Raw genomic sequence first — 13,370 nt, 5'->3', positions numbered from 1 at the left:
AAAACTTGCCGACAAACACGCCTCAAGTCCGTTATGTAAATATTTCCTGAGCGTCCATTATCGCAATTATGTACGGTCAACATCGCAACGAGAAATGAACTGCTTTGCATTGCTCACGCGCGTCTTCTTCTTCCACCAAAGTAGCCGTGCCTCGCGGACTTCCGTTAAAGATCTATTTATGCCCACCTGAGTCAGCCGAGGCGCCTGCAGTCTCATAACGCTTGTCTCATTAAGTTGGCTTGATTTTGGGACTTTGTTTTTTTTTTGCTCGACAACAGAAGGAGTTGCCTCTCGTCCTGTGCCGCGGCCGCTGTGACCTTCGCTTCAGACACGTTGAAGGGCATTTACCGCAGATCTGCACGCTCTCGTCGAGGCCGTCGTCGCAGTCGTTCTCGCCATCACACAGCCATTGTTTGGCGATGCACTTATTCTTGGAGCAGGCAAACTGGTTCCACAAGCACGACGAGTCTGCAACGACGAGGAGACGGAAAGAAAAAAAATCAATGGCACATTGGGGATAAATTGGCATGCCCACTTGAACGGGCTGTGTATGTTTTATTTATTTATTTATTTTTAATCAAGCACAACAAATGGTCTGCTTCCTGCTTTGAGTCTTTTGCGAAGAAGCACATAGTCGATGACACAAAAGATTGAATGGATGAGCTTTTCTGTTCTTTGCAAATTTATTGAGATGGTGGCTTATAAGAAAATGAGTCGCTCTTTGCAGAGGAGGAAGAATATACGCCTGTGAGTATTGTTATATTCTCTATCCTCCAGCCACAGAACCAACACCGCAACATCAATGCTATTTGTTAGCCTGTCTATGGTGTTTTGCATTGCTTGTTAGCATTAAGCTAAGCCGACTTTCCGAAGGCAAAAAATATGTGATTGTTTTCCCACATAAGCGTAGGTCACACTCACCCTAATTTATGGTCACGTTAGCCTTTTCTTTTATGCAGCTCGGCTGATGCAACTCACCTCATGATGACGCCTCAGGACTATGCAACATACTTTTTAATACCAAAGCGCGAAAGAATTGATTATTGAGGGTTCATCTATTTGGTCAGAAGCACGCAGAGCTGATGGGAAGCAGTTAGAGGTTAATGGAAAGGCATGGCGGCGATCGTCGTGTCCAAATGCACATATCGCCATTATCGGCGATGAGCGTGCGCCGGTAAGTCACTCTGCGCCCCCCCCACCCCCGACCCCACCAGAGCTTTGATGAGCGAGCGGAGGAAGGACGCGCGCTGCCGGTCAGGCGACGAGACGCGGAATTATGGATCTGGATGGCGCTCGTGAAGGGTGTCGGCATGCGTGTGTGTTTATCGTACGTTTACCTCGCTGTCAGACTTTGGGCTGTGAAGATGTAAGATCATGTTAAATGGCTAAATGGGGAAAGCGTGATTATGCCGACTTGCTGTACGTGAAAGCAAATTTGCACTTCACACATTTCAAGTGCAATGCAAAATAGCAGGTCCGCCACATGTTAAATGTATCAAAGCTGCAGGATTCTTTTCTTTCTCACGTGGAACAGCCGGCGCTGCATCGTGTGGAGAGAAAAAACAAAAAAAGCGCATTATCCACAGCCAAGTGACAAATGATTATTTCATCGAGGCGGATGTGGAATTAGAAATGATTTGAAATGTCGATGACATTTTCCAGAAACCCTTTTGCCTTTGCAGTCAAGATTATCAGCGTCTGGAGCTTTTTATATGATAATTAACGCCGGCGAACGGGTGTATTGTCTACTTGTCCCGAAATGCTATTCAGAAGGAGCTGTGGAATAATTCATATCTGTTCCGATGGAGGCAAATATGAGGCACGGGTTGTCATTGTTTCACGCGGGCACAAAATGAGTTAATGGAAAATGCTCCTGCGTAATGCACACCTCCAACAATAATTTACACACTCTATCAGATAACTCCAAGACAATTAAATGCTAACCCTGAGCTGCCTTCCGCTGCCTCGCGATGGAAATGTGAACAAAGGCGCTGCTCGTGCAAGAAAGCAAAGCAGGCGAGCTTTGCAGTATCGTCAGCAAATAGCGCCAACGTGCCTTTGAACGGATGAAACCGATGCAAGACAATTACGTTAAAACAAGACCGGATTGAGAACGCTGGAATCAAGAAACTGTTTTTGTTTTTTTTTGCTCTCAATATTACCTATTGGGATAAGCATCGAGGAAAGACGAAAAAAAAAAAAACTGATCGGATATGTGCCAGTACATACAAACTTCAACGCTAAACGACAGCGAAAGCAAATTTGGCGTTCACGACAATTTTTTTTTTTGCACACCCCAGTGGGGCATTATAAGTAACTTTAGCTCGCTGTTGATCATATTTGTCAGAGCTGACACTTTAAATCGTTCAATTGCACAATTAAAGTACTGCTCACTTAAATCTGCCGCCACGATTATCGGCATCATTTGCACAACCGTTATACAATTGGAAGGAGCGCACCATTGATTGCTTTATTTCTGCTCTTATGTCTTCTGCTGCATAATGGAACTATTTCGTTACAAAAAGACTTTCCATGCTTGTGACAGCTTCATACTTGGCCAAAAAAGGAGATTTGGATTCGGGAGTCAAACCACATTCGGTTTCGTCATGCTGCTCCATTTCAATGGGGGCCGTAGTACATAAAAAAAAATAAATAAATAAAACAATTAAATTAACGATTCCCCACCAGTGCAGAGTGGTGTGATGCAAGTTCTGCAATTAAAGAGTCGTGCTCAACTGAACAGAGTCTGTAAAGCTTTTAGGATGTGCAATGGCCACTTTGAACAAATCCGTCAAGAGCAATGCAAAAATAAAAATAAAAATAAAATAAATAAATATAAAAATAAATAAATGAATAAATAAAAATAAAATACAATAAATAAATAAATATAAAATAAAATAAAATACAAAAATAAATAAATTAATAAATAAATACCTAAATCTATATATATATATATATATATATATATATATATATATAGCTATTTTGGAGGGAAATTACATCAATTCATACGCTCGTCAATATCAAACTATTCAGATTGTTGATTAATCATTAGACGACAGAGAAGTTTACTGGCAGACAAAAAAATTTCCGTGAGATCCATCTCTAATTAAAAAGAGCAAAATAAAGTGATGTGAAATTGCCTAATGGCAATAAAAATAATCACGACATCTCTCTTTCTCACTCTTTTTTTGAACACAATTCAAAACGACGACGTTTGTTTCAGTTACCGCATTGGAATTCGTCGGCGCCGTCTTCGCAATCTTTCTGGCCATCGCAGAGCCACACGCTGGAGATGCAGTTCCCGCTGGGACAGGAAAAGTGGCCTTCCTCGCACTTTTGACCGTGGGAAACTTGACGAGCAAGAAAGAAAGAAAAAGAAGAAGATGCAGTTAGTGTACATCTTCAAATCGCAGTCCGCTGGTCTGATGCGGACCAAGTCGAGATCTCGTCAGGCCAAAGTCGCCCTCGCAACGTGGATTTCCAGTGACTCACCCTGACAGTTGGCCTCATCGGCATAATCGCCGCAATCGTTGGCGCCGTCGCAGATCCACGAGGAGTGGATGCAGAGTGAAGTTGAGTTGCACCTGATCAAATCTTTCTCCTTCACACCCAACTTGTAATAGTGAGAGCAGTCGCTGTGGTCTGAACGCAAAAAGACAAGAGCGTAATAAGTGTCTGTCACCACGGCGGGAGAAGTTCCACGTCAGCTTCGCTGTTTGGGGGCATTATTCCCTGTGATGCGAGTGACAAGCGCGTATTCCACAGGCGGCAAGCGCCGGAGAGCGCCGGAGAGCGCCGGCAAGCGCCGGTGAGCGCCGGCAAGCGCCGGAGAGCGCCGGCTCCATTGCTCGAGGTAAAGCTTAGCTTGTGCTTTCTGTTTCCTTTTTAACTGGCATGCAAAGCGCGGCCTTAAGGACTCACTGCAGTTTTTTTCATCCGAGGCATCAGCGCAGTCAATGACCTGGTTACACCAGGCGGCGCCGGCTACGCAGCTCCCATCCTTGCAGGGTAATTCTGATGAGCCACATGTGACATCTGGAAGGAGAGAATTAGCATTTCACAAGGATAACGCACTTGGCATTACAAGAACGGCGCACAACAATCCAAAAAAAAAAAACCTCCGCCACAACAAGGATTTAATATTTACGGCACCAAAAGGTGCGATAGCCGAGCAGAACCCCCTAAAAAAAAAAAAACGGTATTTTATATTTAACATCCAAATGAAGTGACTTATTTTCATCATAATAAAAGAGCATTGGCTGAAATCCACGCGTCAATCTCCATTCGTGCTCTTTGTGCAGCGATTTTCTCCAAGCGCCGTTTACAGAGAGAAGCGCACTCTCCTTGCTGGGACTCACGCCCCCCCCCCCCCAGTACTTCGAGTGCTAAAATAAACAAAAAGCTGCCAGCCTGCTGGGTGAAGAACCAAAAAGCATTGTGCAGACATTCAAAAGCAGCTTTTGGTGGGAGTCCGGCGAGGGTGGGCCTCGTCTTTTCAGCATCCTCTGTAATCTCGCGACTCATTAGAAAGCGAGAGGCTTAGCGCAGCGTGCGCTTTTGTGACTTGTAATAAAATAGAAGCAGAAATGTGGCCGGATCCTGCCCTCGGAGGCGTTTCTGTCGGGCCGCTTTGAAGACGGCATCAAGCGGCGTCGACTTACTGGCGCAGAATGCTTCATCAGAGTTATCCCCGCAGTCGTCGATGCCATCGCAGAAGTGACTGTTGGCCACGCAGCGCTGGTTGTAGCACGGCTTGAAACCTTTACGACAGTTCCTGTTGTCTGGACACACAACGGTTTGTAGATTTCATGGGGATGAGCGCAGCAAAAGGCAATTTGCGTGGGATGATTGCCTTCAAGTCACGGCAGGGTCGCTCACCGCAGTACTGCATCTTTTCATCGGATTTATCTTTGCAGTGAGCGATTCCGTCACAGGTGAGCTCGTAGCTAATGCACTCTCCGTTCCCACATTCAAACTCGCTGTGGATGTTGCACGATGACTTTTTCGCTGCAGCCAGAGAAGGACAAACATCAAAACGAGGATTCTGGACGCTCAGTAATGGAGGGAAATATGTCGCAGGATGATAAACGTATGAGCGACGTACAAAAGCATACTGATGATTGTTTTAGCAGTTTGTACGACTGCATTGTCAAGATGTTTATATAATTAAGCAACAAAGAGGCAGTTGTTTAATATTCAGGAATTTTGCTTGAATAATGGCAAACATGAAATAAGTTATGCAGTACCTTACAAAAAATGAAATTTTGGCTGGCAAGCAAAATAAAATTTTGAGACAGAGACCAAAAAAAAAAAGGTTGTTCCAATTCATGCACAAAACTGAACTGTGGCCCAAAAAGTGGTACCGTAAATGACGTGTACACACCCATTATGCAAAGTATGGAAAATACATAAAAATTTTAAATTGCATTATTTGTAAGTGTAAATAATTAAGTACAAATAAAGTCTTATTTAAAATTAATATTATAAAATTATATTAATTATAATAAAGTAAATAATACAACAACCAAAAAAGATCAAATTCTACATAGAGTTATTGATTTTATTACTGTTATGATTACAATAGATGTTAACCAATCATTTAATGTGACAAATGAAAAAAATAAATAAATAAAAAAATCCATTTCATGTAACTCATTTGAAAGGAAAAAATTTAAATGTTCAGTCGCCCACATTAAAGCTCTCAGCGGTCCACCTGAGGCCCGCGGGCCTTATTTTACCCACCCTTGGACTGTAAAACACTGAAATCAATATCCACCTGTGCAAATACTCGACGGGTTGTCAATTGTGGCCTCTGCATAATTGAGGGGGACTTACACACACATCTGTTGTCATCCAAGAGGACGCGTTCTCCGCGGCAAGTGCAGTTGACCCTCCCTTGGGCGGTCAGGAGGCAGAGGTCGCCGCAGCCGCCGTTCAGATGTTGACACGGTGAGAGCTCACCTTCCAAAACATTCAAAGGCGTGTTAACGCTGTGACTTCACTTCACACAGGCCGGTCGCTAGTTGGCTGCAGGCTGCAAAGTATCCCACGGAAATATTCCGATCGATCCGAGCACAAGTCGTGTAAATACTCACAATTGTTTGTATCCTTGGCAACCGCGATGATTCCCATGGGCTGATGAGGTATGTCCGCTCGGAGCACCTTGACGTCGCCGCCCGTATATTTGTTGGCGCGCAGCACGGACCTCCGGGCCCAGTCCGACCAGTAGATGAAATCCGCATAGATGGCCAGTCCGTAGAAGTTCCCTTGGCCGGACTTCACGATGACCTGCAAGTTGTCGTGAGAGAAATGGCGCCAAGCGTTATGAGACTGCAAACATATTCCATAGGCGAGTTTCAAAGGAAGGCCTGCAACACAATCGTGTTCATTCACAAACATCTGCCCGCAAAAAATCCGCTTGCATGCCAAGGAATTAATATGGATCATAATGTTGCCTTGCATTCATCAACACATCACGCCACCCAGATGTTGCAGGGGGGGGGTGAATTGCACTGTCATTGGCAGGCAAGAAGGAATCCATCAGCTTCCTCCTTGTGGGACTCGGCAAGCTCGTGTGGGAGGATCGCAGCCTCCGGCAGCTCCGTCGTCGCTGCCATTAGCGGCACAGGCTTGTAAGCGGCGACACATTAGCCCTGTGCCATACTGGGAGGATTAGGACAGGTGTTGATTAAAGAAGCCCATCACGCTTACGCAACAACTGGTCGAGGGACGAGCGCGAGACAGTGACGGAGAAGGCGAGAGAAGTGGAACCATCGCACTCCAGATGGGGGAACCAACTGCCAGGAAATTGTTTGCCGTTTGGGAAGCAAAACGCGTCTTGTTTGCGTGAAGATAGAACAATACTCGCACGCACATTTTCTTTATCCTCTGAAAAAACAACTAATGGTACTGCAGCTTTTTCACAAACTTTGACCGTCACTTTGTGCCTTGATAATTACTAAATGGTTAAATAAAGTACAACGATATCAATGGCATTTTTTTTTCTTATCACAAAACACATTACAGACATTTTTTTTAGGGTGGGCTGGTCCGGATTAATGGCATTGCCATTCAAATTTGATTCGTGAAGTTGATTTGAGAGTAGAGGGACGTGCTTTGAGTTGCGAGCAAGGTCACGGATCAAACGCTGCTCATATCTCAAGGCGCCGCTGTATTTTGGGAGCTTACGTTAGGAATACAAATGGACTGAATATCAAATTTGGGGCTTGATTCATCAGAAACGGACGGGCTGAATAACCTGACGACCAGCTTGTGGTCCTTTCTGCTGCAATTTTGCATCGCCGCACGGGTGAACACGCTGCTCGGCTAGCTCCCTTAACCGGTCGATTGTCATAACGAAGCTTCGGTTTTCAAAATGGGACGTATGTTAACGCTACAGCTGCTGAAGTTGAGCATCACTTCAGGTTTAATTGACACATTTTAATTGGAATGCACCCCGGGCGATCTGCTAGCAAAGTCTTCATTAAGGGGGAAATGGGCTGCAGGAGGTTCCGAGGAGGGACCCCGAAGGTAAAGCCTTTTTAGCTGACCTGGCTCAGTCAACATATGGATTGCTAATTGAGATGGGCCACGGCGCTGGGCTGCATGAACAATCCAGGGCAAAGAATTTTTTTATTTATTTTTGTTTTTTTTAAATGATGCCGTTACATTATACATACGCCATATAAATGCATTTGGAATGGCTAATAGTGCACGGCCCCAGGCAGGATTTAGGTCCTCGGCTTTTAAATTACAGTTGGTGTTTCAAAGCGATCTTATAAATTTGGGTTAGACTTTCAAAACAGAACTTCAAAAGTACGGGTAGCTCCAACTAGGATGAGCCTTACAAAGTTGGGCTTTAAATTTGGGGAAAAGTTTCAAAGCAGGGCTTCAAACTTGATGAAGTCAAGTTTTGAGAGGGTTAGGGTTTTAAAATTGCTTTTCAAACCACGTTGAGGGTTTTAAAATCCAAATAAATCCCGACTCACATATCTGCCGGATCCATCGAAGTCGCATCTCTCGATTTTGCCGAGTGTTCTGTCGGAGAAGTAGAGCTTCTCGGCTTTGTGGTCGACGGTCAGCCCGTTGGGTGTCAGGATGTCGGCGTTGACGATAATCCTCATGTTCTTGCCCGACAAGGTGGACCTCATGATGCTGGCTCTCTGCTCGTTCCAGTTGCTCCAAAACATCAGGCTAAAAACGTGCGAGGACAAGTTGAGCCAAGCGGTTTTCTTTCCCGACACGTGAGCAAAGAGCAAATCAGCATTTCACATCCATTTCCGGCCTCTAACGGTGTGACGTGTCATCTGAGCTCATCACAGATAAACTTGAACTCTTTTCCAATAAGAAAATACAGATATGCATCACAGCTTTGGAGACGGGGCTAAAAATACCCCAAAAAAATAAATAAAATAACACCTGCAGCGCGTAACTAAAAAAAAAAAAAAAAAAAATGATTCATATCATGGTTTTATTAGCTCTGGAAGAAAGCCAATGTGTCTTTTGGAGAGACATTTAAGAAGATAAATAACACTTCATCAAGAGTCTATCAAGGTTTGCAGCTCCTGTGAAAGTCGAAAGATAAAAATCACAACTAGCTTGAAAAAATAAATAAATGAAAAAAAAATGATGAAACACGAAAGGTAGCGCTCCAATTGCAACAACCTGCTCGCTGTGTATTTATCGTCTCTTCAGATGTGATTTGGTGTTTTATCTGTAACTTAAAAACATAAACATGACATGCATTGAAGTCTAGGGGCAAAAGAAAAACAAAAAAAGATTCCTGAAGTTACAGCAAAAGCGGTAAACTTTAGAAGTTCAGATACTCAGGTGATAATATGAGCAAAATGAAAGACGAACCTCGAAACAGACGAAAAAAATCGACTTTCTGGTTTGTGACATAATGGACGATCCTTTTTCATTTTCATGAATAATATAATTCTATCACGTCAGAAAAGTTCCAGTTTGAGATATGAGCCATTATTTGGCCGATATGTTCTTCTCGGCCAGGAACTGACAGATGCTCAGGCCATTGTAAACTATTTTGAGTGACGGCAGACCTCGAGTACCGTGTCACGATTGGATCGGCCAAAGCAGCGCTACTGACTTTTGACACTCATCCAGGGCCAAGGCATGTGGGTGGTCTTCCTCCGAAAGCGTAACGACAGCCTCCCGGGCGAGAGCAGCGACCCCGCTCGGGTCGACGGTCTGTCTGGAGATCGTGGAGGTGGTGGAGCTGCTCCAATACAGCACGTCCCAGGCTCGGTGGTACGCCAGGCCCTCGACCGAGCCCACACCTCAAACACAAAAACAAACTTGTTCACTTCCTCTTCGAGACCTTGAAAGTCAAGTCCGAGATTTGTTTCGGAATACAGCGCATTGTGTCACTATTCAACTTGCTGACTTTTCACTATTCAAATTGTTCCGATTTTCAAAGCATGGCTTCGAAAGTGAACTCCGGCATGACTTGCCGCTCCCTCAACCTTTCGATATTCTGCCATGGGGGCTGATTGACGAGTGTGCACAAGTCACGCAGAGAACGACGAGTTGGATATTTTCAAAAAGTCTGATTTACGTTGTTGTGGCATTAGAGCGCCTCGTTGTCAACCAGATTGTAGAATTGGAATTTGGATGTCGCTCTCGCCCCGCCCGCCCTCCAGATCGCCTGCAACCTTAATAAGGGCAAGCGCTTGAGGAGGAATGGTTGGACAAACAACACATGTGGAAGCGCATCTTTCCATCAGGATCATTTTCACGCATCAGACACCCTCGGAAAGGTCATCGTCATAACAACGAGAGCGCCATAATGACGCTTCAGTGGACGGTGGAGACATCTCGCTTCCATCCTTCAATCATTCACCTTCCAATTACGTCGTCGGGGTGCTCGAAAAAGCTGCTTTTCACGCCGACAGATGGGTGAAAATAGCACCCTTGTGTTTTGGGTCATTCCGGTTCGCTCCGTCTCAATTTTAGGCCACAAGAATTGCGTTCGAAAGGTTGACTTTGTTTGCAGCAGATGGTCGACTCCATTTGCGTTTGGATGACTTTCCTCGGTGAAGTAGCAAGTTTCAGCATGCCGGATGGACACTTAGTTGGCAAGCAGACTTTTTTATTTCAAACAGGAAATGCGTCCGATAAGGGAAAAAAAAAAAAATTGCTTCCAATGGAACGTATTGTTCTCCAACTTTTTATGACCCCAAACATTTTTCATGCTTAAACAGAAAATAACATAGTGAGAAAACATATTAAGCATAAAATCTGCTCTGTGAATGTTCGGAGTTTCTAGTTCACACCAATCTTAGGCAAGTGTCAGGATCCGAAAGGAATTGTCGAGACAAACACGACAAACCAAAATAAAATTTATTTTCTGTAATTAGGATTCTTACATTATCCGGCTGGGAATTAAAAACTGTGCCCAAAAAAACAAACAAAAAAAAACATGAATGTGGGGTCACCATGGGAATTCTTTGTATTCCTGTTCATCACAAGTCTTATTCCCCGTTGTCGTTTATGTGGAACAAAACACCAACTGGAAGTAACTTGCACCCAAAAAAAAAATTTTCCAAGCACAACAACAACTTTGTCTCGAGAACATTTACCCCGCAGATATTGCAAAGATGTTCATTTCCAGATCTTCAGAAACTTAAAAGAGAGCTTTTGTTGGAAGCAGAGAAATAAATGTCAAATTTCAACATGCACTTTTCCTCAACAAACGTCGCAAAAAGATTCGATAAAACCTCTGAAACTTTTGCTGTCACTTTGGACTGCCACTCAATTATTTGCGGCGTTTGAACAATTCTCAAACATGCATCCACGCTAAGCCAGCAAGCGTGTTGACTTGACTTATTTCATCCAGTGTTGTTTGAGAAAAAAAAAAAAAAATCAGGCTTGTTTTCATTTGGAGGAACACGAGAAAAGGCCAAGAGACTCGCCGCTTTAATGTGCGAGCGTTAGTGATGACAAACAAGAAGGAAGCGACTAAATTTAGATGCCCGTCATGGCACAACGTGGAACGGCGGCGTGGCATCAGAGCAAACGCGTTTGCCTGCAGGACGACACGGCAGCGACCACAAACTTTGCAGGTTCGTTCTCGCCGCGGAAGTCGCAAACCCCAAAATCTCCAAGACAGCTGAGTCAGCTGATTGCTAATTAATACTTTGCAGTAAAAGCCATCTGGCCGAGTTGGCCGCAAATTGTTGGTGGGTTGAAGGATTAATGATTGGGGGATGTGGAGATTAATGAGGGGAAATATGCACGATTAACATCTGCACCTTGCATTAATGATGGGGAGCAGGCACAAGTTCCACAAATACAAATGTTGCTTTTACATATACAAAATCGCACAGCTGAGAAAAACGATGCCCAGCGGAGGGAGGGGGGCGGGGGTGAGCAAAAAGGGGCCACTAAAATGACGGATAAACCTTCATCTTAATTTGACATGCCTGATTTACTCCCTGGGGACAAAATAATGAATTACGATATAAAACATTTGGAAAATAAGATAATAGACTCATTCAATAATTTTCTCTGGCGAACGGGAACCAAACATGCATGTGTGCTTGATTCAACGGAATTGTCGTTGCAAAACTGAATCTTAAGCCACGCTCGCTAACAACGGTTGAACACAAAAAGGCAAAAAAAAAAAAAATTCCAGATGCAGTTTTGGCACTTTTTGCAAGGGGGTCCGCTTAAAACCCAAGCTATTATTAAGTTGCAGAGTTGAGATGTGTCCAATTTGATTCCGACTCCTAATTTCAATTCAAGATATTTTGAATGCACCTCATCGTCCTACTTTAGCCGTTTGTCATGTGACTCTTTGGACTGCAAGAGATCGGATGAAAGTATCATCAAGGTGCGCGCGATGCTTCGAAAATGAGGAGATAACATCCATTCAATTGGCTGATAACGCAGCATCAGCTGAGTTGCCATTGTGTGAACGCTCCGCCAACTTCCTGCTGGGAGTGTACAGTATGTGTGTGGGGGTGTGTGTGTGTGTGTGTGTGTGAAGAATTGTGCGTGTCGATTTGGCCAGTGCTGAGCTTTGTTCCCACGGGAAACGCCGTCCAATTGCAGAGCAGAAGAGATTTCTGCTGCTCGTTTGACTCGAGCCGAGTTCTCGTCAACACGGAACTGACACTTGCAAAAAAAAAGAAACCAGCGTTGCAATGCACACGGCGGGCTGACAAGTTGACCTTTGAGGATGGAACGGGTAAGATGGAACTGACACGGCATATTAAAATAAAATGACAATTCCGGAAGGAATATCGCAATTAAATATTGCCGTTTTTTTTCCTTAGATCTTAAAAAAAAAGAAAAAAAAAAATGGTCACACTCATTGGTCAATCTCCCTTAATCAGTAAATGATGACAGTTTACGACACTACTCACAAAAATGGTCTAAAATTTGCAATCTTTTCGATTTTTTTATTCCAAAACTTTCAATCTGAGCCAACATAATGCTGCTCGGCTGCCGCGTGTGAGAAAGACGGCGTTTCTTAGACAACGGCGAGTTGACAGATTTGTTCTCAAGCTATTTTCACCGCTTTCAATCAATTATGAATGCATAAAAAAATAACAGACGTTGTCTGTTGATGAAGATTCGAGAAATAAAATTGGACATATTTGGTTCCCGCCCGACCGCGACAATATACATGACGTTCGTCTCAGACGGCGTAGTGGAATAATTTCTTAACTTTGATGCAATATAGCACACGTTCAGTTTTAACGAGTATATAAAAATGGATCTTTGACGTCTTTAGCCGTCAATGGCAGTAAAAGAGTTAATGTGAGCAAAAAATCTTCGGTTTTGGTGTGATTCAAATTAGAACGGCAAATTCCATGGATGACGGCTCAGAACATTTTCAAAATAATCTTGGTGAACATCCAAAAAGAACAAGAACGATCACTTACCTTCCGCGATCACCGAGTGTCCTGTCCAATCGTCATTGATCACCTGGAGGTTCCCAAAGTGCACATCACTGAAAAAGATGCGATTGGTGCCGAGCGTCTGCTGACTGTAGTCAAACGCCAAGGCGATGACATTCTTGAAAAGAGCCGCGTTCTCAAAAGGCCGGACCGGTGAGTTGAGGTCATTCTCATCCGAGAGGTGAATGCTTTTCAGCGTCGTCCTCTCGGAGTAGAGCAGATAACCTTCGTAGCGCTCGCAGGAGAAGCCGTTTTCCGATAAGCGTCCGTGGGCGCACGAGCACGTCCGACGGCCGCTGCCCACGTGAAAGCAAAGCTGCCGGCAACCGCCGTTGTTCCTGGCGCACGGGTTGGAACCTGAAGGAGAAAACCGTCGAAGGGGGAAAATCTAATCAAACGGCACGGCTTTGCATTTTCACCATTTTCAGATGAGTGGCAAAAAAG

The 13,370-nt window shown here is 44.1% G+C and overlaps 1 protein-coding gene across 2 annotated transcripts in view; it reads right to left on the bottom strand.

The window, feature by feature from the left end:
• Nucleotides 1-13,370, bottom strand: part of LOC148323843 (low-density lipoprotein receptor-related protein 1B-like) — a 185,633-nt gene that overhangs the window by 42,396 nt on the left and 129,867 nt on the right. For both annotated transcript variants that reach the window (XM_088315974.1, XM_088315976.1), the window contains exons 41-51: nucleotides 12,912-13,283; nucleotides 9,110-9,299; nucleotides 7,992-8,196; nucleotides 6,099-6,291; nucleotides 5,839-5,964; nucleotides 4,882-5,010; nucleotides 4,665-4,784; nucleotides 3,925-4,038; nucleotides 3,496-3,645; nucleotides 3,231-3,353; nucleotides 349-468 (exon numbers count right to left, since the gene is read on the bottom strand). In XM_088315974.1, coding sequence (XP_088172100.1) covers nucleotides 349-468; nucleotides 3,231-3,353; nucleotides 3,496-3,645; nucleotides 3,925-4,038; nucleotides 4,665-4,784; nucleotides 4,882-5,010; nucleotides 5,839-5,964; nucleotides 6,099-6,291; nucleotides 7,992-8,196; nucleotides 9,110-9,299; nucleotides 12,912-13,283 — 1,842 coding nt within the window. The remainder of the gene's footprint in view (nucleotides 1-348; nucleotides 469-3,230; nucleotides 3,354-3,495; nucleotides 3,646-3,924; nucleotides 4,039-4,664; nucleotides 4,785-4,881; nucleotides 5,011-5,838; nucleotides 5,965-6,098; nucleotides 6,292-7,991; nucleotides 8,197-9,109; nucleotides 9,300-12,911; nucleotides 13,284-13,370) is intronic.

The sequence above is a fragment of the Idiotropiscis lumnitzeri genome, chromosome 14 (assembly GCF_059441095.1).
Source record: "Idiotropiscis lumnitzeri isolate Australia: NSW breed Sydney's pygmy pipehorse chromosome 14, RoL_Ilum_1.0, whole genome shotgun sequence".
Lineage (NCBI taxonomy): Eukaryota > Metazoa > Chordata > Actinopteri > Syngnathiformes > Syngnathidae > Idiotropiscis > Idiotropiscis lumnitzeri.
This window is presented reverse-complemented; position numbering and strand designations above follow the sequence as displayed.